The sequence below is a fragment of the Argiope bruennichi genome, chromosome 11, assembly GCF_947563725.1.
Source record: "Argiope bruennichi chromosome 11, qqArgBrue1.1, whole genome shotgun sequence".
NCBI classification, from domain to species: Eukaryota; Metazoa; Arthropoda; class Arachnida; order Araneae; family Araneidae; genus Argiope; species Argiope bruennichi.
Window position 1 is genome coordinate 73,881,779 of NC_079161.1, and position 27,981 is coordinate 73,909,759.

At 31.3% G+C, this 27,981-nt stretch overlaps 1 protein-coding gene across 1 annotated transcript in view; it reads left to right on the plus strand.

Moving 5' to 3' along the window:
- Positions 1-27,981, plus strand: part of LOC129957621 (phosphoserine aminotransferase-like) — a 91,103-nt gene that overhangs the window by 15,294 nt on the left and 47,828 nt on the right. Inside the window, exons 3-5 of the mRNA XM_056070040.1 lie at positions 17,333-17,402; positions 22,798-23,000; positions 26,777-26,854. Coding sequence (XP_055926015.1) covers positions 17,333-17,402; positions 22,798-23,000; positions 26,777-26,854 — 351 coding nt within the window. The remainder of the gene's footprint in view (positions 1-17,332; positions 17,403-22,797; positions 23,001-26,776; positions 26,855-27,981) is intronic.

Here is a 27,981-nt window from a genome sequence, read left to right on the forward strand (position 1 = left end):
ATTTTTTTTGCATGTAAATGATGGTTAAAAAAGATGGATTACTGATGACATATTAAGACCTCACTCTGCTTTCATATAAAATGAGAATTGGTGAAATCGGTGCAGTGGTTTTGACTGGGAGATTGGTCTAATAATTTGGTCAATCAATTTAAATATAAAAAATTTTGGAGGCGAACATGAAGTCATCGAAGGGGGCTGATAAATATTAAAACAAAATGTTCGATATGGTTGCCATTTTACATTCATTTTGAAAGTCATAAAGCCACGGCAGATATAACAATAATATCAATATTTCTTTGTTGAAAATATTAAGATGCCTTATTAAATACAATTATTGTTTAATTATTTCTTGCCGCCTTTCGCGAACGGTCGAATCTCTGAAGATACTGATTGTATTTAATTTTAAATAAACCATTTATATATAATTTCATATCCGTGATTCCGTCAAACTGTTAGACAATAAAGCCGTGTTGTTTTAATTGTCTCTTATATATGATCTGTTTATTTTATAGATTAAACTCTCTAATGAAAATGAGTCTCATACATCATATCCGATTAAAAACATAAATATCCGATTTATCACTCTTCTGAATTTCGCGATATTGTAATTTCATTTTATATACTTTTAGTAAACTGCACAAATATTAAATAAAATACTGGCTTTCAACAATGGAAAAAAATCAGCTATTCAGTATTTAATGAAAAAATGAAAAAGGTTTGTGTTTCAGGGCAACAATGTGATTTATTATTGGAAATTCAGGGAAAAATATTTTAAACAAGTAATATATATATAAAAAAATTAAGTCAATTCCTACTTAGGTAAAAAAAAATTGCTTTAGTTACTTTTTATTAAATAATTAAAATTAATATAAATATGTTTATATATACTCATGTCCAAAATTAAGGTAACAAAAATGTTTTTCAAAGTAATTCTAAATCGCTACCAGTAAAATTTAAACAAATTATATTTTATATATTGTGAAGGACCGCTAACACGATATTAACCTTTGTTGTGGGAAAAAATGTTGTTTAGCATTAGTTTTTGGGGAACTACTGAAATTAGACCGTTTAGGCATCTGGGATATTTGCCTGTGAATATTGCATTAAAACAAAAAATTTAACTTATTTCCAATGAGAATGAGTTCTCATAATCATTTAGACGATGCCTTGAGATGGAGAACCGTTGGCAGGCTTGAAGCTGGGCAGTCTCAAGCGGAGGTGGCTCGATGGTTACAAGTGGCACCAAAAGTGGTATCAGGTTGGGGAATCAATTCCAAACAAGTAGTACTGTAACCAGGAAGGCCAGACAAGGCCGTCACAGAGCAACGACGCCTGCACAGGATCGCTTAAGTATTAAGTATCGTATTAAGCGCACGACGGCATAGGCTGACAACGGCTCCTCAACTTGCTCGTCACCTTGCTGCTGCGTCTGGAATAAAAATTTCCAGACAAAAAGTATACAGGCGTCTCGCAGAGAGGGCTCTTTATGCCCAGTGACCAGTTGAGTGCGTTCCTTTGATTGCATCCAACAGAAAAGCCCGGTTGTTGTGGAGCCGAACACATCAGTCTTGGGCAAAGCAAGAATGGGGGCGTGTTCTTTTCAGTGATGAGTCGAGATTTGCCACACAGAGTGACATTAGTCGAATATTCATCTGGACAGAGCGAGGAGCTCACGATCATCCCTCCTACGTAAAAGAAATCGACAGATTTGGTGGCAGAGGAATTCTTATCTGGGGTGGCATAATGTTAGGCAGTCGTACACCACTGCACGCCTTCGATGCGGGTACTATCAATGCACACCGCTAAAGGGTTGAGATCCTTGAAGCCTATGTGAGGGTGTTTCGGGGTGCTTTTAGCCCAGACTTCATGTTTACGGATGAAAGTGCGCTTTCTTACAGAGCCCAGATCGTTGATGATTTTCTTGAATAAGAGGATATTCGACGTATGGACTGGCCCTCGAGGACTCCGGATCACATTCCTACTGAACATGTTTCGGAAAATTTAAATTTTTTGCAAAAATATTTTTGGAAGCTATCGCTGTAAAACTCAAAAGTTTAGCTTAATTTTTAATTACTTAAAATTTTAAAAAAAATCACTCCGAGGTACATATTCCCGACCTCCAAAGCAGACTTGTGCTAAATTTGGTAGCTATATGTCAAACGATCTGGCATGTATTGTGCCAACACACACAAACACACGGACGCGTAAGCGCGAAGGCATGTATCTTTATTATTAGTATAAGTTATAAACTTTGTACTTGAAAGTTTACTGTATCTTATTGTCACTGCCTCAATAAAAAAAATTCATGTCTATAAGTACGATAGATTCTTCTAGACATCACTGATACACACACAGAAATACAAGTTTTCCCATTAAAAATTGAGATTTATATTTAGAAGTTATTTGCCTGTTGAAGGATGCCATCCTATTAAAATTATCTTAAATCTGATTTATACAAATTAACTGGTAGAAGTTATAGTAAGAAATATCATGCACATTGACAGAGAACTTCAGAAATTAAAAAAACAAAGAAAAAAAAACAACATTATTTTTATTACACTTTAATTGTAAATATATAGTTACAATAAAAATTTTGTTTCCTTGCAGTTGGATATTCTTTATATGTAATGTTTATGAATGTTCATATCAAATCTGATAAAGGATAAAAAAGGATCAAATCTGATAAAGGATAAAAAAGGATAAAAATATTAAAAAATACCAAAAAAAATAATAAAAATAATTTTCAACTGTCCCATGAAATGAGAATGTAATGAAACAATTTAATGTAATAAAACTTGCAGATCTCAGCTCATTCATCTTTGCTACAATCCAGCATAAAAAAAATGTAAATAAAACTACTCCATAACTCAATTTTATTCATGCTTAGCTTTATTCGCGCACATAAACTGTCTGAATTGCTAGACATCAAAACAGAAGTTAAGATTTCGTATCGGCAGGAATATTTTTAAACTCCGTCCAGAATTACAAATGGCGCTTGACCATTCTAAATGCTAATAGAAGTCTTTGTAATGTAAATGACCTGTTTATGCAGAAATATGCGAGACAATCGTGATATATTCTAGGCTGGTTAATTTGGTACCTCTTCCAGCAGACACACCCACAAGTTGCGAGCGACGGTTCTAAATCACTAAATCCACTTTTCAATTCGTCTGCAAGAACCATTAAATATAAGAAGCAAGTACAACTGGTGACGGGCTGTCGAAAAAATCGAAGCCCTCTGCTCTTTATTTGTAGCCCCTTTCTTGGCAGCGAAATTCCCAACAGACAGATCTTGGCTCGAGGCCATTTTCTCTTTTCTATTTAAGAAGAAAGTAACGAATTATTTCGCCAGTAGAATATAAAACTATAATCAATAATCTGCTCTCTGCATGCTGGTAAACTTCATCGGAATACTTTTCTATTTCAAAATTAACTTATTTTCTTTAATAAAAACTAGTACTTTGAAGTGTCACAAAGCAGAAAAAAAAATGTATTTAATCCTATGACAGATTTTTTTATTTTATTTTTATGCATTGGAAACAGTGTAAGAAAAAAATTCGAAAATGTCACAATCGATATTCTGGAGGATTACATTTTTATGTTTGAGTTTTTCTCTTGAGAATACAATTAACATTAACGAAGAAAACAACAGTACAGAAAATTGGGCTCATAAATGGGATACGCATCTGAAATTCAGTGTAAAGACCACCAATCAGATTTTATACATTTATCTGATTTTGTTTTTGAGTAGTGCTCATTCTCACAATAATGTTAGACGATCTCTGTTGGTTAAAATAATTTCTCATTTTAAACTTCTTGTTTGAACCAGCGGGGGTTGTCTTCCCAGAACATTCTCGCAAACATTCTAATAAACTTGTCATGCCAGAGAATGCCTTGCATGGCATTGGCGTTTCAATAGCTACGAAATATCAACCTTTGGCGTCGTGGATTTAGCACTTTTACTGAATATATCGTGTCATCCTTGGAGAGTTATTTGGCGATTAATCACTGACATGAGGCTAATAGTATTCGAAAATCGAATTTGTGTTTTAGACAGACACATTTTTTACAATCGATTAAAGCAAAAGTTTGACACTTGTAGTCACAAAAGCCCATACCAAATTTGATATATTTGTCATTGTGTTTTTGAGTTACTGAGTTTACATGCTTCTGAAAGTACAGGCAGACAGACGGTCAACTAGTTGTTGGATGTGACTCAAAATTCGACAGATGGCTCTGTACCGAATTTTATCTATCTCTCTTCGTTTTGTAATCATTGCGTTAACTTATGTTCGAACAGCTGAAAGATGGGCTTTCTCTGAACAGCCCTTAGCCAAAATTTGACACAAATCTGCCGTCAAATTTTAACTGTCTGTCTGAAAGTGCATTTGAGCTATCTTTGTCACAGACAGATAGACGGACATTTTCTAAAAAAGTGTTTTTCGAACTCAGGTAGGTCTAAAACTTAGAGATTCTTCAAAATCTCAAGTTCGAATTTTCCGACGATTACTATATTTCACCTATACTACATATACAAGAAAATAAAAAGCAAAAAAAAAAAGTCAAACCAGGAATTAAAATTCCAAATAATAACAATTAGTAATAGTTTCTTCACATCTTTCTTGCAGCTCTCTAATAAATGTATCCCCCCCCCTTCTCCATATAAAATTGACTCTTGGGCAAGACCATGGACACTACGAGTCCACGAGTGCTCAGATTTTTAATTTTAGAGTCCCACATATGAGAATTTTGTTCTGCCTAGAGTAGTATAGAAAGCCGAATATGTCGTAGGGAGGCATTTTTTTAGACCGATTGAAAGCAATTTTTAGCACAAAATTGTAGTTATAGACACAAAGTCCCATGCCAAATTTGAGTTTTTGTGTTTACATTCAAGCAAATATATAGACCGACATACGGTTTGGACGTTCGCTTGATAGATGAAGTTTAGAATTTTTACCTCTCTGTATTTCTAATGATAAAATTGGAAACTAAATTTCACGTAACTAAGATGTTGGGTGTTGTAGTTATTAGACTCACTTGTATTCGAATAGCCAGACAAACATAATTTAACGTCACCCTGCGCCCCAGTCCTATAACACTGCGTTATCTAACCAGTTGAAAGAGTGCAAGATGGAAGGAACAGAAAAGGGGGAGGGACTAAAAAATGATAAAAATTGATAATTAAGATAGACAGACTTCTTCCTGCAAATAAACTAAGATTGACAGACTTCTTCCTGCAAATAAACTTTGTTCAAAATCTGGTAGAAATCTAAAGAAAATTGGGATAATGGAAATATACCAAATTTCATCTATCTCTCTCAAAAATGTTTGAGTTATCGTGCTCACAAATCAACACAATTCTAATAATGCCTTTTTCGGATTCTTTTAGGTCTGAAACTTTGAGGTTCGTCAAAATGTCGAGTTCGAATTCTTTGATAGTTATAATGTTTTCTTTTTGTATACGAAATTAAAAAAGTATAACTAAAATTTTCGTTAAAAAACTTTTTTCTTTTCGAAATGTATCCAAGTAAATACATTAATATCTCCAAATTAAACATTTTTTTTTTTTTGTTTACCAAAATTCAGGACAAAAATCAAATATATGTAATAATGGTAGTATTTAAGAACAGGGTCCGGTTTTTCGCCAAGCATGTTGCAATTTATGCCAACGGTCCAAAAATTTGCCAAAAATTCTCCATGTTGAATTACTTTAAGTAATGGTAACAAATGCGTATTATAGCTCCAATAATAATATCAGTACTACCAGATTTAGCAAGAAATTGCCAGAAAATTAAATTTTGGAGATCGTGCATTATTTTTGACCAGTTCGAGTTCCTCCATAGTCTTAAGTTTTTCTTATTAAAATATTTTTGTGTGTATCTTTTGTCAAAAAGATAAAATTACGGTTGAAATCTACTTTAACATATCTCTTTACACCGCCAAGGAGCCAGCAATGCTAAGGCGCCAGAGTCAATAATTAATATTGTTGATAAGGTAAACAATGCTGTGCATAGGATTGATTGCTGAATGAAATTTTCGCCAGCTTGTTTGAATTACTATTTTGGCGATAAACTCAACAAGCATGTTAAAGTAAATTTCAAATAAAATTATAAATGAGCCTATATTTTACTCTGTAATTCAATGAAAATTTATAAATAACGAAAATAAGGTAAGTGAAATCTAGCTACTTGCGTCTGTCTTATAGCGGCCCTAGAGTTTACTAGACAATTTTCAGATTGCGCCAAGATCGCCTAACTCCATTATACATAATGCATCTATCTTGGCGATGAAATATACGGGCGGCTATAAGATGCACGTACCAAACATAATCTAGAATAGTGCAAGCTATAAAAAATCTAGCGAAGTGTAAATGCCTCCATCAAGTCGTAGCCAAAACCACATCAAGAAACAAATTAATTACTACTGTAATGGCATTGGTCATAGATATGTTTGTCGGTATTAATTAACAGAGAAGGATTGACGATTTGTTAGAGAAAATAAACAATAAACAAACAATCAAAAAAATGTTTACTAACACAGGATTTCAAAATGTTTTAAAACATTGGGCTGCAATGCCAATTCGTTTTGGTGCTACATTTGGAAAGTTTTGGTTCTCTCACCGTTAATTAATAAGTACGTGTTTGTCAAAGCTGTTGAAAAGAGTTGTAGTTTTTCAGCCTAAAATGTTACACAAAAATATTTATAAGTACTTGTCGATTGTAATGACGATCAAAGAAAAAATTGCGCCAGTTTGGCGATTTCAGTTGGCAGCATGTGATTCGTACGAGTTTGATATATATTTATGCACATATTTATTATATATACATTTATGCACTTGAGTATGGTTGAGTCGAGTAAACGTGTAGTTTAGTGTGCCCCTTTCTGCGCTAAGGATGCCAAGTTGCCAATAAAGATGACAGACTAAATAAACAAACATTTCTACAAAAACAGTTACGGTTACCACTTTCTGCATTAAAATTATGAACTTTACTGATAAGTATTGTTTTATCTGAGATTTTTATATTTTTTAGCCTTTGGATCGATCACTATCGCTGCTTATTTTAACACTTTTGAAATAAAGAAGTTTTTCAAACCGGCTGCGCTAGTCTGTTGTGTAAAGAGCAAAATTTAGAGCATGCGATGCCTTCGGCATCTAAAGAAAGCACCGAGTAGAATTTTTTTACTCATAAAAAAACATCCTATAGTTTCGCTAACATCGGGAGCGGGAACCTAGTAAATTTGCTAGCTCGTTGAACACAAAGACTGTGTGTAAAACAGGAACAGTACATAATCAAAAGAAAAGAAAGAACAAAGAAAGAAACTATAAAACCATTCTAAATACAAGATTTCAAACAAGCATTCTTTCCCCAACTTCATCCATTCTTCAAAATATTTCCTGCCATCCCATTCACCACATATCCGTTCTTGAACAATTAGCGACATAACGAATTATCAAGGAAACCGTCAGCTCAGAAAAAGAATACGAAAAATGCAAGGAATTCCATTGCAGACAATTTCTTAAATTAATAATTCAAACGATTTCTAAAGCGTATACCGACAGTTAAGTATTGCAAAAGAATAAATATTTTCTGTTCGTATTCACATTAAAAATGACATTACAATGTCTTGTTAGCAATAAAAAAAACTTTTAATTATAATACAAAACTAAATTAAAATCTTTAATCGATATTTTTTATTATTTTTAATTTAACATTTTTTATAAAATAGTTGTAATTCATACACAACTCAACCACTGTGAAAAGTAGTAAACAAAACAGCATTAGGGTTGCTATAAGATCGTTTCGTTGGGTTACCATACTGGCGACAAACTCGGGAGGCATACTAAACTACACTTCAACCGAGTATATTTTTATAATTTAACAAAAAAAAAAAAAAAAAAAAATGTGCTTTTTGGCCGCCGTTGAAACAAATATTCAAAACTATTTGTGAAATAGTGTTGAATACATATCAATGAGGTTCATAATTTTACTTCAAAAAGGCCGGTAACTGTATTTGTTTTACAGTATTGTTTATTTGATTCGCTACTTGGCATCTTTGGCGAGGTAATAAGCACAGTTAACTAGAATTTTACCAAACATTTGTTTAAAAATTTTTTTTAATTAATATTAAAATTATTAAGTTCAGATCTGAATAATGAGATTTAGTAAATAATGGAAAATGTAATTTATATTGCTTTGGCGATCGTTTTCTTTGCGAATAAAATTTCACCACGTGGTTAATAGTTTAAAACGAGCTCATTCAACTGTATTATTTATTATATAACATTACCTTATTGACCATTCCAATAAGTTCGGTGGGTGTGTTCTGATGGCGGCTTTGGCATAATCCTTTAAAATGAAAGGAAATTCTTCTGGAATAGTTATTTGATCGTCTAAAAATATATGCTCCATGTTTTAATCACGCATTAAACTTTAAACAATATATTTTTAAATTAATAACTCATAAATGCGCGTTTTTTATAATACTGCCATTTGAAAAAAGTAACTTATATATTTAATAGCAAATTTAGCAGATGCCAACATATTGGGAAAAAAATGAATCCTTATATGTTTCATTACTTTGTCTTTATAATCTTCTAAATTTTCTCTCCTTTATTCTTTTAGAGCGCTTATTCTTTTAATAATTTTTCTTTAGGTTGGGATAGAGTTTACTGCCATCCGTTGTCAAGTTCTGTTTAAATTTCGCATAATTCAGGTGTTTCACTTTTTTTTTCATTCTGATTTTAAAAATAAAATAACAGCAGGAAAGACTGATGCAATCTCTAGTTTCAAATACGAAAAATGTAAGAAATACTTCTGTTGAAAAAAAAATGCTTCCTAAAATTTGATAAATTTTTACATTTCTGACCTCTTTGAGTTATAAAACGGATTTTTAAAATTTCTGTTTATCTATAGACACGAGAATTCATAAATGTTTTAAACTTGATAGAAGAAATTTGTTGCATGTTTTTTAAATCATATTTGCAGATTTCAGTTAAATTTTGAAAGATATCCATTCACAAAAGACTTAACTGTTTGAAAGTAAGTGAAAACGAGAATGACAAAGCATAAACTTGCGGAAGTGCCCCCCCCCCCAAAAAAAACCTTTCTCGCAAATATTCTAATCATTTTGTCATACCAGAGAATACCTTACATGGTGTTGGCGTACAATAGTTATGAAATATTAACTTTTGGCATGAATCTATCATAGAATTTACTGAATCTATTGTGTCATGCTTGGCGAGTTTTTGGTGAATAATTCCTCACATGCAGTTCCTAGTATCTCGAAATGGAATTTGTATTTTAGATACGTTTTTCTCAACCAATTGAAATAAAAATTTAACACTAAACTGCACTTGTAGTCACAAAATCCCATACCATGTCAAAATTCCATACCATTATTTATGCCATTGCATTTTTGAATGATCGCTTTTACATATTTCTGAAAGTACAGACAGTCAAACTTTAGTTGGTTTTGGCTAAAAATTGACAGGTATATATATAGATGTTAAATATGTGTACTGAATTTTATCTATCTAGGGCTCTTGGTTTTGTAATTATCCTGTTAACTCAGCAATTCTCAGGGGGGCACGAGCACACTAGAGAGGGGGGGGGCGAGAATATTCAAGAGAAGATATTATTTTAAAAAATTGATTAACTGACTGAAAGGAAAGCACACATACACATAGAAAACAAAATACATTTCAACATATTTCATAACTTATTAAAAAAGACAACGTACTAAATCAAAACTTATTTAATCAAAACATACTAAATTAAAACAAATTTAATAATTATTAGTGACTTCCTGGGGCCTGTCTTGCAGAGCAAAGTTTTTCGAAGGAAGGCTTAATATTAGAAACAGCCACTCTCAGTTCTGCCGAGATCTATATTATGTCTTCAAAGTAACCACAGCAGAAAATCCAGTTTCACAAAGATAGGATGTTGAAAATGGTAATAGAATGCGAAATTCCCTTGCTTTTAGTGCAGAAAAATCATCCTCTACTCCTGCCCAAAATTCAAATAGTGGTTTATAACTAAATTGTCTTTTAGTTTCGCCACTTGTCGTGAAGTTTATGAATTTTTCTTCCTCATCAATTGAGAGTCCCTCAGGAGTCTTACGAAATGGATCCCTAACTCACTCGTAATTTGCTATCAGTTTGTAGTTAGCAAGAAAATACTTTTTAAATTTCTTTGCCAGCATGGCTAAATGATTTTCAGTAGTTACAAAAACAACTTTTACACGTTCTTCTTCAGCCTTGTAAGTTTTAGTACAATCATCCACATTTGCAAACATTGTTAGGTTTCTTTGCTTTAAATTTCTGCTCCACAATTCCAATTTTCCACAAAAAGCATTAACTTTATCACTCGTATCCAACATATGTGTATTTGCTGCTTGGAGCTGAAGATTCAAGTTATTTAATTTCTCGAATATGTCGACCAAGTAGCTCAATTTCATCACAAATAAATTATCGCGAAAATTCTCGGCTTCCGGTCTGTTTTCTTCTTCTAGAAAAATGGCGATTTTCCTAGGAAAATGGCCTCGCAATAAAATAGTAGCTCTGAATGTACTGAACCCATGTCTTTACTAAGTACGGAAAAGATTCTCGATTTCAGGGGGTCTCATTTTTATATAATTTACTGCGGTTACAACCGTAGTTAACATTCAGACCAGGACTCATTTCTTTCGAAGCCAAAGCTTCTCTGTGGATCATGCAATGTGTCCAGACGCACTGAGGCGAGTTTTGTTTTACAAGTGCTTGTATACCTTGGAATCACCCGGGCATTGAACGAAAACCATCTGTGCATATTCCGACGCAATTTTTCCGTTCTATGTTTGCCTCGTTCATAAAATCATTTAAAATAGCAAATAATGCGAGGGCCGTTGTTTTGAGTTCTATTGGGTTGCAGACATATTATCGTAAAATCGAACATAGGCAATTAAATGAGCATCTTTATTACTATCTGTTGCTTCATCAAGCTGTATTGAAAACAATTTGTCACGCAACATCGAGAAAAGCTGACACTTTACATCTACAGCTATCACCAATTCGACGAGCAACAGTATCATTTGAAACAGGTACGGACTGCAATTGTTTTGAAAAATTATCTCCAAACATAGTTTCTACAATCTCAATTGCTGCTGGCAAAATAAGCTCTTCACCAATGATGAGAGGTTTTTTACATCTTGCCATTTTATATGAAACTTTGTAAGATACAATTAAAACTTTTTTATTCACAGACAAAGCTTCTTTAAAAAATGATTTTTGCTTTTTATATGATTTTAATTTTAATTCGAAGAATTCTCTGGGTTTGTTGACGTACTCACTATGAAGCGTTTCCAAATGTCATTTAAGTTTATTAGGTTTCATGCTGCCTGCGGCCAATATTTTTGAGCAAATGATGCACAGGAGCCTTTCTTCTTCATTTACTTCAGTAATGGTAAACCCAAACCAAGTATTCTTGAGAATATTTTCTTGATTTTATTTTCGGACCCACGTTCGTCTGTATACTTGTTGATGCTTGACTGTCGTCTACTGCTCGCTTACTTCCGCTCAAAGATTTATCCATGAGTCTGCATAAATCTGCTGCCGTAAATATTTAATATGGGGAATGGCAATTAACACGAAAACATATATAACATACACATTCACGATATATTCGATAGCGATAGAAGGATCGTCTCGAATGAGACTGGCTGGAATTGAAACTTGCGTTATCGAACATTTTCCTTCTTCCTATGAGAAAACATCTGCGCATGCTCGAGATGGCATTGGTCATGTGGATTCTTTTCCACAAACATTACTTATTTTTTTTTCTCTTTTGTTTAGTAATGTTTCTGTTTCATTTCTTTTATTATTCGAAAAAATGCATTCCCAGTTCCTAAATTTTGCTCACCCCGTATAGGATAACTTTCATTAACGAATTTTTCTACTTTCATATTATTTGAACGTTATCTCCCTGTTTGGCTTTCATTTCAAATATAATATTTAAATTTTCTCCGCTTTCATTCATTTCATCTGTTCACTGCCCGCTTTGCAAAATGCCAGATGTGGTTTTTCGCCAATATTGGCTCACTTTTACTCTTTTTTTTGGCAGTGAGTTAAATATAATTTTAAAAAAGAATACAAAATACTCAATATGCACTATTGTTGTATACATTTTATTGTAAGCGGGGGGGGAGGGGCGAGATGAAAACTATGATTGAAAACTGGGCCGCGAATACTGAAAGGTTGAGAAACGCTGTGTTAACTTATATTCGAAATGCTGGGCAGCAGGTCTTCCTTTCTACAGATTTTACTCAAAATTTCATAGAAATCTACAAATTTGGCGCAAAGACCATATACGAAATTTATTTCATCTAGCTCAAAGCGTTTTTGAGTTATCTTTGTCACAGACAGACGGACATTTTCTAAAAATGTATTTTTCGAACTAAGGGTGGTCTAAAACGCTGAAATTCGTCAATATCTTGAGTTCGAATTTTTTTGACTACTGCTATACATTCTCTATACTACTTATGCGAGAAAGTAAAAGACTAGAGAATTATAATTTGATACACAGTTTTAATAAGAGTAAATTGTGTCAAATTTTGAACCGAGTTTGTCAATGGGTTGACCGCCATGCAGGCTGTATATTTGCATACATGTTGTTATTGTTGTTTCTAATGGCACTTGTCATTGACAGTGCCATTAGAAACAGTCATTTTAAGCCAAGGGTGCGTCTCTTGTTTTTCAGTAGCGCCCTCTAGGGTCAAGAGTACGACTTAGATACACACATGTCACAACCCTTTTTACGGTGCGGACTTCATTCATGCATTTCATTCACTCATCCACAGATTGTAATTTAAACCTGAATCAGAGAACGATCATCCCTGATCCAGTACCCTTAGTGGTATTCCTGTCGACATGGAGGACTTTGTGACTATGACAGGTTTATACTGCGCCAGCCACCACACGCACGGAGAGTCTTCGGCTGGCGGGGTTCCACCTCGCAACCCAAGGGACTCGAATGCAACGCTCTACCAACCAGACTATCCCGGTCTCTAGCATACATGTAAAAGCGGTAACTCAAAAGCGGAATGTCCTAACTAAATGAAATGTGGTATATGATCTTTTTATGAAAAGTGTAGTTTTTTGCTTCAAATTTTAATTTCCACAGGCGGGAAAAAAATGTTGCCCAAAATAAGGTACTCGGCTTTTATCATTATACTACTAAGGACAAAATGTTAATGGGCGATACCAAAAAAACTTGAAAACTCGTGGCATTATTGGCTTTGTTCAAGGTCCACTAGAAAGGGAAGGGAGATAATACTTTTATTAAGGAGTGTGAGAGAAACTTTCGGAGAGACCACTTTCATTATTTTTTTATTCTAAAAACTAAAATACAAGAGATTCTCAATTATTAGATACTGCAATAAACCTGCCATTCTCTTAATCCGCCGCTTTGAGCAGAATGATATGAATTTTTAAGATGGAAACAAGTCAATCTCTTTCCAGTCATATCTATCATATACTAACCGTCATCGGTGATCAACTGTTCTCCAATTTTATTAATTCCATTCATTACCATTCATCCAGTTCAGACGCGTATAAACAGACATACCATCGACAGTTTTCGTACAAATTTTGAAAGAAATATTCTATTTTGGTGTAAAAACTTCATATATATCTCATCAATCTAGATCAACGTGTTTTTGAATTATCGTTTTCATAGAGCAACAAACAGTAGCAGACAATATTTCAGAAATGTGTTTTTCGGACACAGGGAAATCTGAAGTTTGAAGTTTCTTTTGATATATTATGTTCATGTTTTCAGACTGAAATACTTTCTTTTTTGTATAATTTTTATCCGAGAAGATAAAAAATTTAAGGTAATGACTACGACTTTAGTACATTTGAGTAATTGGGGCTTAAAGTAGGATTAAATATGTTCATTTAAAGTAATTGGAATCAATGAATGTTACCGCAATACATGTGAAATGAGCCACATAGATTTAAAAAAACATTTCACCTCTCCCCCGATGTTATCACTCTTTCTCCAAGAATTTACATTGGGCAGAATCGTGAACGTCGGAGAGTGCTCAGATACTATTTTCTCTGTTATCAGATTACCTTACATGAGAGCCTTGCACTTCGTAGAATGGGGAGTAAAATCGAAAACGCGCTTTGCTCTCTTTTTTCCGAACCAAAATTTGGCTCAAGACAACAATTTTGGTATCAAAATCGCATATCAAATTTCATTCATCTGTGTCTTTATAGATACAAATATACAGACTGACATACAGTCCACTGTTTGCCAATTTTAAATTCTGCCGGATTGGACGTTACTGGAACTATATTATATATATATATATATATATATATATATATATATATATATATATATATATATATATATATATATATATATATATATATATATATATATATATTATAAATATATCTGTGCACAAAATTCATAAATTCATATAGCTCTTTTCTTTTGTTAGTTACCGTGTTACTTTGTATTTTGACATACTAACAGACAGATTCCGGTTAAAAAGATTTCGTTCAAAATTTGACAGAAATCTACAAGTTTGGTCTGAAGACCAGATTTCATCCACTTAGCTCAAAACGTTTCCATTTTTCTTTTGATTCAGAGAAGTCTGAAATGTGGAGATTCCACAAAATCTCGATGTCGAATTCTTATGTAATTATAAAATTTTTACTTTCTGTACTTCGTATGCAAGAGAATTAAAAAACCTACACTTTTGGTAATTCATCTGGGTAATTGATCAGATTTTATCGATGAAAAAGGAAGACGTTTGGCCACTAATATCTGAGTACAGTAAATTTTTATCTCGGATTTGAAGAGAATTTTTATGTAGAAATGTAAGATAAAACTGGTGAAGAGCACTCCTATTGTTTTTTACAAAAAAGATTTTCGAAATTTCTAAAATCGAATTAGCTTTCCAAAAATTATGTTCAGAGAAGCTAACTTTTTCTGACTATCCAAAATAGAATTGCAATAGGATTAGAAGTAGAGTAATCAATACTTATACTCAACACACTTATTACAAGAATGAAAGGAAGGGGGAAAAAAATGAATAACGGAAGGAAAGTAAGTTATCTTCTGAAGAAGCTATTTCAGTTATAGCTTTCTATTTTTTTTTTCTATCCGAATTATGAATCCATGTTGGCGGGAAAAATTAAAAGAATATCTGGGAAAAATCAAGTACCTTATTATCATGTGAGAACATGATGTTGTTTCGGTTTGGAGTTTTTGAAGCCTTAAAATGCACAGGCAAAAAATTGGAGATTTATTACTTTTCAGGCATCAATTTTTCGCTTTTAGGATGATTAGAAAATCATAACGAATGTTGTCACATTTGGCAACTTATCGCCAACAAAGAGTTAAAACTTATTGTTCTATCTGGCAAAAAAAAGTTTTACCCTCAAACGATTTTGAGATAGGGGAAAAAAAAATCGCTTTTCTGAAAGTTGATAATTGCGCAATACAATAACCATGTAAACATTCCATATCAGTTTTAACCGTATTTTAGCACAAAAAAAAGGGGGAGGGGGGTTGAGATGAAGTTTTAAAGCTTGAACAATTTTGAGATTAAAAAAAAAAAAAAAAAAAAAAAAAAAAACCGTTTTTTAAATATCGAAGCATGAGTAATCTGATAGTCACGTGATTGTTTAAAACCGGTTTAAACTGGTTTATCACGAAAAAAAATTTTGACCACGAGATAAAGTTTTGAAGCTCGAACGGTTCTGAGATAAAAAGAAAGGGGAGAAAGCAACCCATCGTTTTCTGAGAATTGACGCATGCGTAGTCCGATCGTCACATGATTGTTTCAAACCGGTTTAAACTGGTTTTTACGAAAAAAATTCTGACTTTGAGGAAAAAAAGTATTAGAAGTCGATTGATTTTGAGATGGTTGAAAACCATCGCTTTTCTAAATGTTGGTGATTGCAAAATATGAATTATGTGAGAACATGTTTTTTTCTGTGGGATTGATACCACGTGATTTAAAAAAAAATAATGTTTTCACAATATAGCGTGAAATTTGCGATAGCAGATTTCAATTTACTTTTATATTTTTATGATTTTTGTTGCCAGGACGATCGAACTCGCACTAACAATGCATTTTTTTATTAACGCTATATTATTCCAAAAGACTTAAACCTTTATTTTTATTATGTGTTGTGTTGAAAACAATGAAGTTTTCTACTGATTTCAAGTTGCATAACAATGCAGAGCTGTTAATTACGTAACTGTCTGGTTCTCCTTTGCATACTATAACTTCACATTTTTATTTCTCTTGTAAAATTCAAGGTGTTAGATAGAAAAAAAAAAAAAAAAAACTTTTTTATTTAACATCCAGGTGTTGAATAGAAAAAAAGTCATATTTTTTCTTACCTTTCAATAATGGAAAAAATAATCATAGATGCCAAATTTGGCAATTCTAGATGAAATGGTGCGGACTATCGAGAGTCAACAGACTGAGATACACAAAAATAGGCACAAATTCTTTTTCACTTGTTCTTATACAAAGTACAGTACACTCCCGATTATCCGCGGAATTGGGTGGCGCGGCCGCCGCGGATAATCCGAAAAAAGCTAAATACGGGTATAGAAAAAGAGAAAACAGTCATTCCAACTTTGAAAAATCGTTTTATGTACAACAAAACGTAAGATAAACAGCAGGAAATGTTTACTAACGCTTAATATTTTAGTATATCACTCAGAACTAACCTAAAATGCATTTTGTTAATGAAAACAGAAAAGTGCTTTGTACTTACGAGAGGCGTCAAGGATGCACAGAAAAATTAATACATATGTACTGTTTTAATACTGTAATGTATTATGTAATTACAAAAGCATAACTGTAAAACGACACCTTTTTGAAGAAATCAGTCATTTGTGTTTGCTTCTTGCTTTGGAAGCCTTTTCTCTTTGCTTGGAAACAAAAAAAAAAAAAAAAAAAAAAAAAAAAACTTAGTGCGGCAGGCGCGGATAACTCGCCCGAGGATAATGGGGAGTCTACTGTATAGAGATAGTATTGTAATCGCCGAAAACTTCAAATTGGAGATTTTGACGAATCTCCACGTTTTAGCCCTCCCTTGTTCGAAAAACGCATTTTTCGAAAATGTCTCTCTCTCCGTCTGTCTGTAACAAAGATAACTCAATAACAGTAGCAAGAATTAATATAATTCTTTCGATATGTACCATCATTTCACAAACTGTAGAGCGGAACGAAAACGCTTTGTAATTTATTTTTTTATTGAAAAAAAATGATATTTAGTGTTTATTTACTCTGTTCGTACATGTGCTTTTTCATTTTCCAGAACTGACGCACAGAGGAGCTGATTACGAAAAAATTAATGATGAAGCCGAAGCTGCTCTGCGAGAGATTTAGTAAGTGAGACTACATTATTTCCTCATATTAAAAACAGTATTATCAGCTGCGTAATCTAAGAAAACTTAAACCCTAATTCATTTTTTAAAAAAATATTTTAGTAATTTTTTTGATTATTTGGGTCATAGAGGATTTCAGAAGAAAGGAAAAAAAAGGTTTTTTTTAATGCTAAATTGATATTTTATTCAATTATAAAGTATATACAGGGTAACCAGTAAAGTCATTTTAAACCCTTTTAACTCAAAACAGCGTCTCGTATAGCCAGAGAAGTAGCATATGCGTAATGCGTATGCTAAGTGTAATGTAATTGCTTAAAGCGACTATGCTGAAATGATTGAGACAGGTTACAGCGCCCCTAACGGCGAAATAACGAAGTTACAAAAATGACTAAAAAAACAAAGAAGATAGACCAAAAAGTGCAGTTTAAGAATTGTACGCTATACCATAATAAAAACACAGGAAAACGTTTCATGAAGTTATCTATAAGATTACCGGAGAAATCTGCGATAAAAATCATGAATTTCTTATGACTTGATTAAGGGTTCATCTTAAAATTGAAAAATATATTTCCAGTATTGTCATGCAGCATTTCCGAGTTAAGCAACGAAGAAAGTAAACAAGCATAATAATAAAATATCTTAAAAAAAGCACTCATTTTGCGTAGGTGGGACAACCTGAAGATACATTTTTCAGTTTCGAGATAATTCCTTTTTCAAGTTACAGGAAGTTCATAATTTTAATCGCAAATATCCCCGCCAATTTTTGAAACAGTTTCCTATTTTTTTTTTATTATGGAATAGCGTACATTTTCTACATTTGAATTTTTGGCTAAGTTTCTTTATTTTTTTAAAATAATTTTTGTAACTTTCTTATTTTGTCACTAGGGGCACAGTGGCATGTTTTAATAATTTCAGCATAATCAATTTACTATAAGTACACGATTATTCCCTCGCTGTACCAGACGCCATGGAGAATTTAAAGGACTTAAAAGGATTTTATCAATCATCTTGTATATTTTATGAAATCAAATCTGTCATATGTAAGAAGGTTTGACCATACTTTAAACAATTATTTTAAAAATCAAATATTTATTAGGATTTAAAACTCATTTACCAAAAATGTCGATTGTGGTAACAGTCAAGGCTTAGGACTACTATTTGTAAGCAGCCAGTTTGAGAGTTTGGATTCCCATATTGACTCCAATTCCGCTGCTTCAGAAACTTCATCCTAATAGACCAGTAATCTTCAATAGTCTCCGAATCGAAGTTGTAACAAGTAACAAAAGATAATTGTATCAACTTTTATTTTGAAAAGATTTCTTACATTAGAGTTTGATTTTTTTTCACATGATTTTAAAATTAAGCCACTGGAATTAAGATATTACGTACATTCGTAAATCAAATTATAGTTTGAAATACGCTAAAAATATAGAAATATTTTAATTTACCATATTTCCAGAATAAAGTTCAGTTGCCTTCATTCATTTTTCAGAATTTAAAGAAGAATGAAAGAAAAAAAAAATAAAGGATATCCCAAAATTAACGCAAGATGTGAATTTGCCACCATTCGTGCAGTAAAGTGTTGGCAACCTTATTAAAGAAAACCATTTGGTAGCTGATAGTTTAAGGTTAATAAAAACGGAACATTCCACGACAGAAAAACGTTTTTTCGTTGTTGAACAATATTTCAAAAATAATTAAAGTCTGACAGCCACAATTCGAAAATTTGAGAACAGGCTTCCTAGATCGTGTGATTTAACATCATTGGATTTTTTATGGGATTATTTGAAGTAAAAGGTCTATGCCGACATGCCCAAAAGCACGCATGCATTGAAAGAAGAAATTCAACGCTGCATCAACGAAATTCAGCCGCATTTATGCCACAAATAGGAAAATGATAATTTAAAATTTCGACAAAAGAGTGCTATGTGCCAGCAAAGCTGTGGAGGCCATTTCCCTTTTTATTATTCCATATATAACCTTATCCCATATATTACTTTACGATTCAATAAAGATATAACAATTTAAAGAAAGAATGATTAATGATTTTGATTTAATTCAAATCTTGCTTTTACACGTTATTCTATCATATAAAGCTCCATTTTTACTAATCCTAAACTATCAGCTGTCGAATGATTTTTTAAAATAAGGTTGCCAACTTATTTCAGAAATGGTGGCAAATTCAAATCTTGCGTTAATTTTGGGACATTCTTTATAATTCGAGAAACACAAAATACATTCTTTTTCGCTGTGGTTTATCACGTTGGATTGGGAAAGAAAAAAAAATCCAATAAATTGTATGACTAATGGCTAAATAAAGATAGCGTTAAAAACTTACCAGTTATCACACAATTTGGGAAATCATTTAACATCAAACATTTGCAATTTTCACTATAATGATCTTTTTTAATTAAAGAGCCCCAATTCTTATTGTTTAGCACAGAAATGTAAGAAAAATAACAATTAGTAATAAGAGCGTTAGGTGCATAAGCATTTATTTTTAACTATATATCTTTTAAAATCTGATTTCCTCCCCCCCCAAAAAAAATGGGAATAAAAACATAGTATATATTGTACGGGAGGCATTGTCTATCTATACTTATAATAAAGCTCAATGTGTGTGTATGTGTGTGTGTGTGTTGGCACTCTACAGGCCAGACCGTTTGACATACAGCTACCAAATTTGGTACATGTATACCTTGGAGGTTGGGAATGTGCACCTGGGGTTCCTTTTTTCAAATTTTTAATTAGAATTTTAATTATTAATTAAAAACTAACTTTCCCGCCAAAAAAAATCTTCCATTTTCCCCACCGCCAACTTTTCCGCCAAAAAAATCTTCTATTTTCCCCACCGCCAAACGAGAAAGGCTTCAGTTTTTTTTTCTCCCAACAGTAATGAGGCTAGGGTTAAAATTTTTCGGCGGATTATTTCAATCGATTCTGTTTATTTTCTTAATGTTTGATGCATTTAAAATTAAACATTGTTAATGAATCGATCTTTCAGATTCATTCTGAAGTACTTTTGAATTAAAATAAAACAGAATAAAGGAAATTAAAAATTTCTAATCCGCATAGCGTTACCCCAACTGGCGTAGTAAAAATCACGTAATTGCGTTACGTAACCGGCGAAGAAAATTCACGCATGCGCATTCTGTTCTGATTGTTGCCATGACAACCGTAATCAATGGATGATTTAAATTATTTTTGGGTTAGTTGCATGCTTTTGTAAGTAAATTGTATTTATGTTACTTATATATTTTTTGTATATGCTTATAGTTTTAAGTACATCGTTTTTTAAATAGTTTTTTTAAAACCTGTTTTCAACCGTTTATTTTAAACGATTCGTTTTATTTTCTTAGTGTTTGATGCATTTAAATTTAAACATTGTTAATTAATCGATCTGCTCATAATGAATCTAAGAAAATTTTGTTGACCAACTCTTGAGATATTACATAAATTAAGAAAGATATTCTTTAGTGCCCATAAAGTTTAAACGCTGAGTGACTCTATTTTCAGTAATCAGATTATAAAAAAAATGCTTTGTTTCAGTAAAAAATATTATTATATTAATTGAAGATTAATTCTTTCCACTTTAATTTAAAGCATAAATTCTACGGGTGCTAACAGAAAAGGAGAGAGATACATATTACGTTATGACTGATGGCCTTTATAATATTATGAATGAATTATATGATAATCAAAATTTGAAGTTTTAAAATATTTTGATGAAGAAGCTATTAAAGTAGAAATTGCATAAAATATTTAATTATTAAAATTTTAACGAACATTAAGATTGGCGAACCGGCTGGTCGCCAAAGGCGGCTAGTATTAAATAAAAACAAATCATTAATTATTTTTTTACTCCTTATAGAAATCTAAATTACAAAATAGATTCTCTTCAACTTTGCTTATAAATAAAATGACATTCAAATTAAGCTTTAGAGAAGCTTTGTAATAATTCATTATTAATAGTTAATTAATTAATAATTAAAAACTATTCCATCGCACAAGCAACCAATTTAGTGTAGTGTTCAATATTTGTCTGAATTTAAAATATCCAAAACGTTAGAAATAAATAAATTTAACTGAGATGTATTTTACTTTATTGATATTGAAAAAATACGTTTTTAATTTAAAAATTGTTTTGACGCTCCTTGTAACTTAAAAATTTGTTCAGAATTTAATTATTTAAATTTAACAGTCGAAAGAATTTGACTTAAAAATAATTATCTTCATGCTGTATTTGGTAAAAGCATAATTAAGTTACAATTCACGATATTTAATTAAATTTTGTAGCATTTTCTACAGATTATAATTGAAAAATATTAGTTTCCTATTGTTTTAAAAAAATCGTTTGGCGCCGTCAGTAATTTTTCTCAGAAACTACGATAGTAAAAATCTTTTGACGCAACAGTCTGTTTCATTTTAATTAAAAATAAATTTGCGGATGATAAAAAGATTTTAGGTCTAATAATATTTTATTTAATAGCATTTTTGAAATAAAAATATTATATAGATCTAAGAAGCATCTGCTTGCTGGTGAATTAGATTTCGGTGAATGTTATTACCGAATCTATTTTTAATTTTTTGCATATGACGTCTTAGCTAGGTAGCTTTCAACAGCTGCTTTAATATATGCGAGCCTTCAAGCTTTGATATAATTGCTTTTAATATAACTTTACCTTATTATACAAATTTTTTTTGTGTGTTATAAATTACTCATATAAATTTTCCTCGCAAATATTGAGCTATCAAGATTTTTATGAAGATTTTAAGACAATTAATTAAATAATTGATAATTCATTAGTAAAAATATAAAATAATTTCATCTTGAGTAAAGCTTAGTATATCGTCTAGTTTCACAAAAATATGATGATAAACTATTGTACTGATTGGATTAACCATTATCACAACGACAAATGATAATGCTATTTATTGAAAATTGCAGATCTGCTACAAAGTAGTTAAATATTTTCTTAACAGTTTTCATTTTTTTAAATGTTAGTAACATCTTTAGGTGTTAGATGGATTTTTTTAACTGCTAATGTATTGTCTTTATATTGCTAATATTCTGAAATGAGCTATAACTATTCGCAGTTTTTGCAGTATCAAACTGACGCTTTATTAAATTGATACTATTTCGAGAAAATTCTACATTTTAAATATCTGTGAAATTAGCGATAATTATCTGAGTCTTTGCAGCATCAAACTTATGCTTTATTAAAATAAGAAATTTTAAATTTCTAATATTTCGCGAAAATTTTAACTCCCAACTATTTCTGAAGTGAGCGATAACTATTCGCAGCTTTTAACTATTTGCAGTATCAAATTGGTGCCTTATTAAAATGAAAAAAAAAATATTGAAATTTTGTGTAACATAAGCATTTATTTTCAGCGACATACCTCCCAATTACAAAGTTCTCTTTCTACAAGGAGGAGGTACTGGTCAGTTTTCTGCAGTTCCTCTGAATCTGTGCTCATCCCCCGATGACGTCGTGGATTACGTCATTACTGGCACGTGGTCATCTAAAGCTGCTTTAGAAGCTGAAAAATATTGCAAAATCAACAGGGTTTTGCCGAAAACAAATGTCTATACAGGTACATTTACCAAAGATACTTTTTTCAACGAATACCAGCGGGGCACATTAACTTGCTGATGTGTTTGGATAAATACTATAATCGAATTCACGCAGTGAAGCTCGTTTTTATTTCTTGAAAATTTTAAAGAAATGTATAATTAATTGGAAATTAATTTTGTAAAGTTGATATAATACTGTAGCGGATAATTAGGAGCGAGGATAGAACCTGGGACTGTTGTGGTTCGCAGCCGAATAACAAGACCACAAAACAAAAGTAATTATTCGTGTTTCGTCGCTGTTATCTGGCTTATAAGCTTTTCGCCACAGTACTAACAATACAATAGAAGAATTATTATATTATGACTGTATTTTTAATCATCATAAAATGAATTTAAGGAACACGTTCTTATCAGAATGTTTCCATTTTACTTTCTCGTATATGTAGTATAGAGAAAGCATAACAATTGTCAAAAAATTCAAATTCAAGATTTTGAGGAATCTCCACGTTTTCGATCTCCCCGAGTTCTAAAAACACATTTTTGGAAAATGTCCGTCTGTCTGTTTGTCTGTGACAAAGATAACTCAACAACGCTTTGATCTAGACAGATTAAATCTAGTATTACGAGTATTAGGTTTTTATTCTAAATTAGAAGATTTCTATCAAATTATGAGCAAATTCCGCTCAAAGGAAGTATGTCTGCCCGTCTGTCCAAATAGAAGTTAACACGATAACTACTAAACGAATAGAGCTAGATGAATAAAATTTGGTGCACGGCTTTTACATTTATAGAGTAGTCACCTGTTATATCTTGAACCAAATCCAACTAATGGTTGACTGCCTGTCGGTCTTTATTTTCAGAAACATTTAAATGCCATAATCCAAAAACGAAATGATAGCCGACTACGTTCGAAACAATATTTTTGAAAAATTGGATTTTTTAAAAACTATTTATGGTTTTTAGATGTATTGTCAATTATAAACACTATATATACAAAAAAATTATTTGGAAATATAATATATTTTGAGAAATAGGAAAATTTGTAGTAAATTTTAATGAAATTTAACCTAAACGGTTAACACTCTACACAAAATTGTAATGCAGCTATCCTATTTTTCTTTGTACACAAGTTATAGAATATAATGGTGAATGAAATGAACCAAAATCTAAGAAACATTTTGAGATGCAAAGAAATTATGGGTAAAAATGTACGTATATATACATTTTTTCCATAAATTTACAACTTAATTTTTCTAAAAACACCTATAAATGAAAAAGTATTTCACCAACAATAAAACCCTTGGTTCATTTCATTGCCCACAGTATTTAAAACACACGCTGAAATTTTTATGTAAATACCTCTATTAGTTTTTGAGATATCATGTTAACGGTGGATAATTTTTATAAAAATTGAAGTTTAGGAAAATTGAAGTTAAAGAAATATTTTAGCTAAAAAATTGCTTAAAATTATCCTGGATGATAGATCAGACCTTCCTTTTCCTAGAAAATACTATTTTGGAAAGAGGAAAGCCTGAACTACAAGAAATAATAATAAAAGAAGAATTCGCCAATGTGGTCGAAAACCAGTGTTTTTAACGCAGTCGGATACCTTATTATGTATTAAATTTGGTAACATTTTGTGACTACAAATACAGTTTTGTGTCAAATTTTTGTTTCAATCGGTTGGGAAAAAAGTGTCTAAAGCATAAATTTGATTTTTGGATACTTTTCAAGCATGCTAGGGATTAATCGCCATGGATGGCAGAATAGATTCAGTAAAAATGCTAATTTCAAGCCAAAAGTTAACATTTCGTACTATTGTACGCCAATGCAGTGTAAAGAGTTCTCTGGCATGACAAGTTTACTAAAGTGTATGCGAGAAAGTTTTGGATAAACCACTCTCTCTGTTTCTTTTTAAAAATATTTCTTACTATCTACTTACTACATTTAATGATTTTTTTAAAAAAATTTTATGATTAAAATGTTTTGAAGTCCATTTTATGCGTAAAAGAGTTTTCATTAATTTAATGTTGTCATTCAAAGAGAAAAGAATTCATATTCTTAAAAATTATTTGCTCTACTATATTATGGTTTTATTTAATGTAACATATTTCACGTTTGTAAAGAATGGAATTTCATAATCGGTTATTCATTTCCCGTTCTAATATAATAGAGTTATGTATCCTATACACACACACACACACACACACACACACACACACACACACACACACACACACACACACACACACACACACACACACACACACACACACACACACACACAGATATATATATATCTGTGTGTGTGTGTATCGTATATATGTGTATTTTAGTATTTTAATTCTTAATTGTTAGTTAATTTTATTTAAAAGTTTTGTGCATAAGGCGCCATCTGGAAATGGAATTTAGTGTAAAGACTATATACCAAACTTCATTTTTCTAGCTCAAAGGGATTTTGTGTCATCGTGTTTACAGACAGACAGATAGACATAATTCCAATCACATGTGATTTGGATTCAGAGAGGTCTCAAACGTAAATGTCGTCAAAATTCGAGTTCGAGTTCGATTTTTTTTTTTTTTTGATTATTACAATATTTTCTCTTCGTATACTGCGTGTAAAAGAAAGTAAAAACTGATATGAAAGTAAATCAGATATTTTTATTTATTTATAAATTTTCATACCGATAATTGATTTCATAGCACCCATAAGTCAAGTCAGATATTTGACTAATAAAAATATCTGATATGAATTGTGGTACCTCTTAAATATTACTTGACTCTAAAATATTCTCATAATCATTATTATTATTTTTTTGACTACATAAACATTCATAAAGAATTTTAACTGAGATATTTGTCCTTTTAAAATGCACACTTATATATATATATAAAAGTATTAGAATCAAGTTAATAGGAAAAAGGAAAAACAAAAAATCAAATAAAAATTAAACCAAAAAAATTATAAAAATATAAAAAAAAGAATCCGGCCTGAAGACTTTTTCAAGGGTCACCCTCAGGCAGGGATTCAAAGAAAGGGATTTTTTCTGTAAGGAAATACAGACATTGTCTAATAATGATTCCTCGTGACCCGAAAATCCCCTGAAATTATGCTCAAGAGATATACCATTTTAACAGAAAGGAAATACAAAACAAATATATATATATATATATATAAATTCTAATTTCAATTTAATTAATTTCCAAGATTTTATCTTATTTTGGCCATAGTAACTTCATTCTAAAATATTCTCTTATTTCGTGATCCAATTCCACTTTCGGTCTAATTAATCCCTTTGTAAAACTAATGCGCCATCAGTACTACGTCTCAAATGAAAGTAATCCCTTCGGTGCCCTAGAAACGGTGTCAAAGATCACCACGTGTATTGAATTGGCGCGTGGCCGGAAATCCTATGTTATATAAGACTTGTGATCATTAGTCTTATATAACTATCACCAGTGATCGCGCTTCTTTTTTATTTCTGCTTTTGTGCCGCGCTGCTCCTGCTTGTAAATAAATTGCTTTCCCGAGATGGATATTAAAGAGAATTAAAGATACAACATCTCGTCTATATCTTCAAACCTGCACTCTGCTTCAACCAAAATAATGTCATATATATATATATATATATATATATATATATATATATATATATATATATATATATATATATATATATATATATATATATATATATATATATATATATATATATATGACCTGTTGATTTTGTTCTTTAGGTAAAACGAAACCACTTTTTACTTTTCTTGACTTGTGACGTTTCTTTTCTTTCAGGCATTCCTGATCAATCAGAATGGAAGCTGAGCAACAATGCAAAATACGTTTATTACTGTTCAAACGAAACCATACATGGTAAATCTTTTTAAAGAATTTTTTTGTATAAATTTTGTATCTTTCTGAAAAAAATTGATTGGTAATTTTTTTAATTATCTGTGATATGAGTTTATGATTCATTTATTATTTTCGTAGCTTGATAATATTAATATGCTGACTTACACTCTTCAAACTGCGATGAAAAACTTGTTTAAAATTATCTATAAGGAAAACCATTAGATTTACAACCACTGAATTAACTACGTAGCTACTTTTTGAGTTGAAGGTGCTCTTTAAAAAGATTTTTTAAGTAACTTTTAAGTAAATTTTTAAAAGACTTTTAAGTAAAAATTAATTAAAATGTAATGTTTTTCTTAATAACTTAGAAATTTATCTAATATATAAAAAGAATTTTTTCTTTGTTGGTATCTTATTCATTGGTGGCAAGAAAATAAATATCACTCTTTCTATTATTCATAATTAAACAAGGCAGTTATTTCAAATTTCAAACGATATTTCCAAGATTATTTCTTCTGCGGCGGCAACGCGTCGGGTACCAGCTAATTATCCTACAAAAATTATTTTTTCTTCACTTTACAACCATTTGATTAATGCAAACACGCAATCATCTGCTCTCTTCTTTCATAAATAATTTTTTTAAGTGGGCGCAAATGGGAAAGAGGAGTAAAGGTTATTAATTATTGTGAAGAATTCATCCTCATTATTTTTACCTCATATATTATTTATCCCATTTATGTCTATACTCTACCATTGTAAATGACATTTTTAAATAGAAGTAAGTATCAAAGATGCGATGTAAATACTAATTATTGTGAAAAATTAATCATTTTTGTATTCATTTTTTATGTAATTTATTTCATTCGCGTCTTTATTTTCATTTCTTTACTTTTTAATGGGCAATAAGATCTTTGAACCTTTAATTTTTAGAATTTTTTTTAATGATTTCATTTGATATTCGAAACTCTAATTAACATAATTTTATATTTCACATATATGTACGTTTATTAGTTTAAAACATATAGCTCAAAAAAGTGAAGGTCTTTGATGATTTTTCACTTAGAATCCTCTACTTTAAAGTCATTTTTCTCAGTACTACATTTTCAGAGCTTGCGCGCAGGATTTAACAAAAAGGGGTCATCGTATCA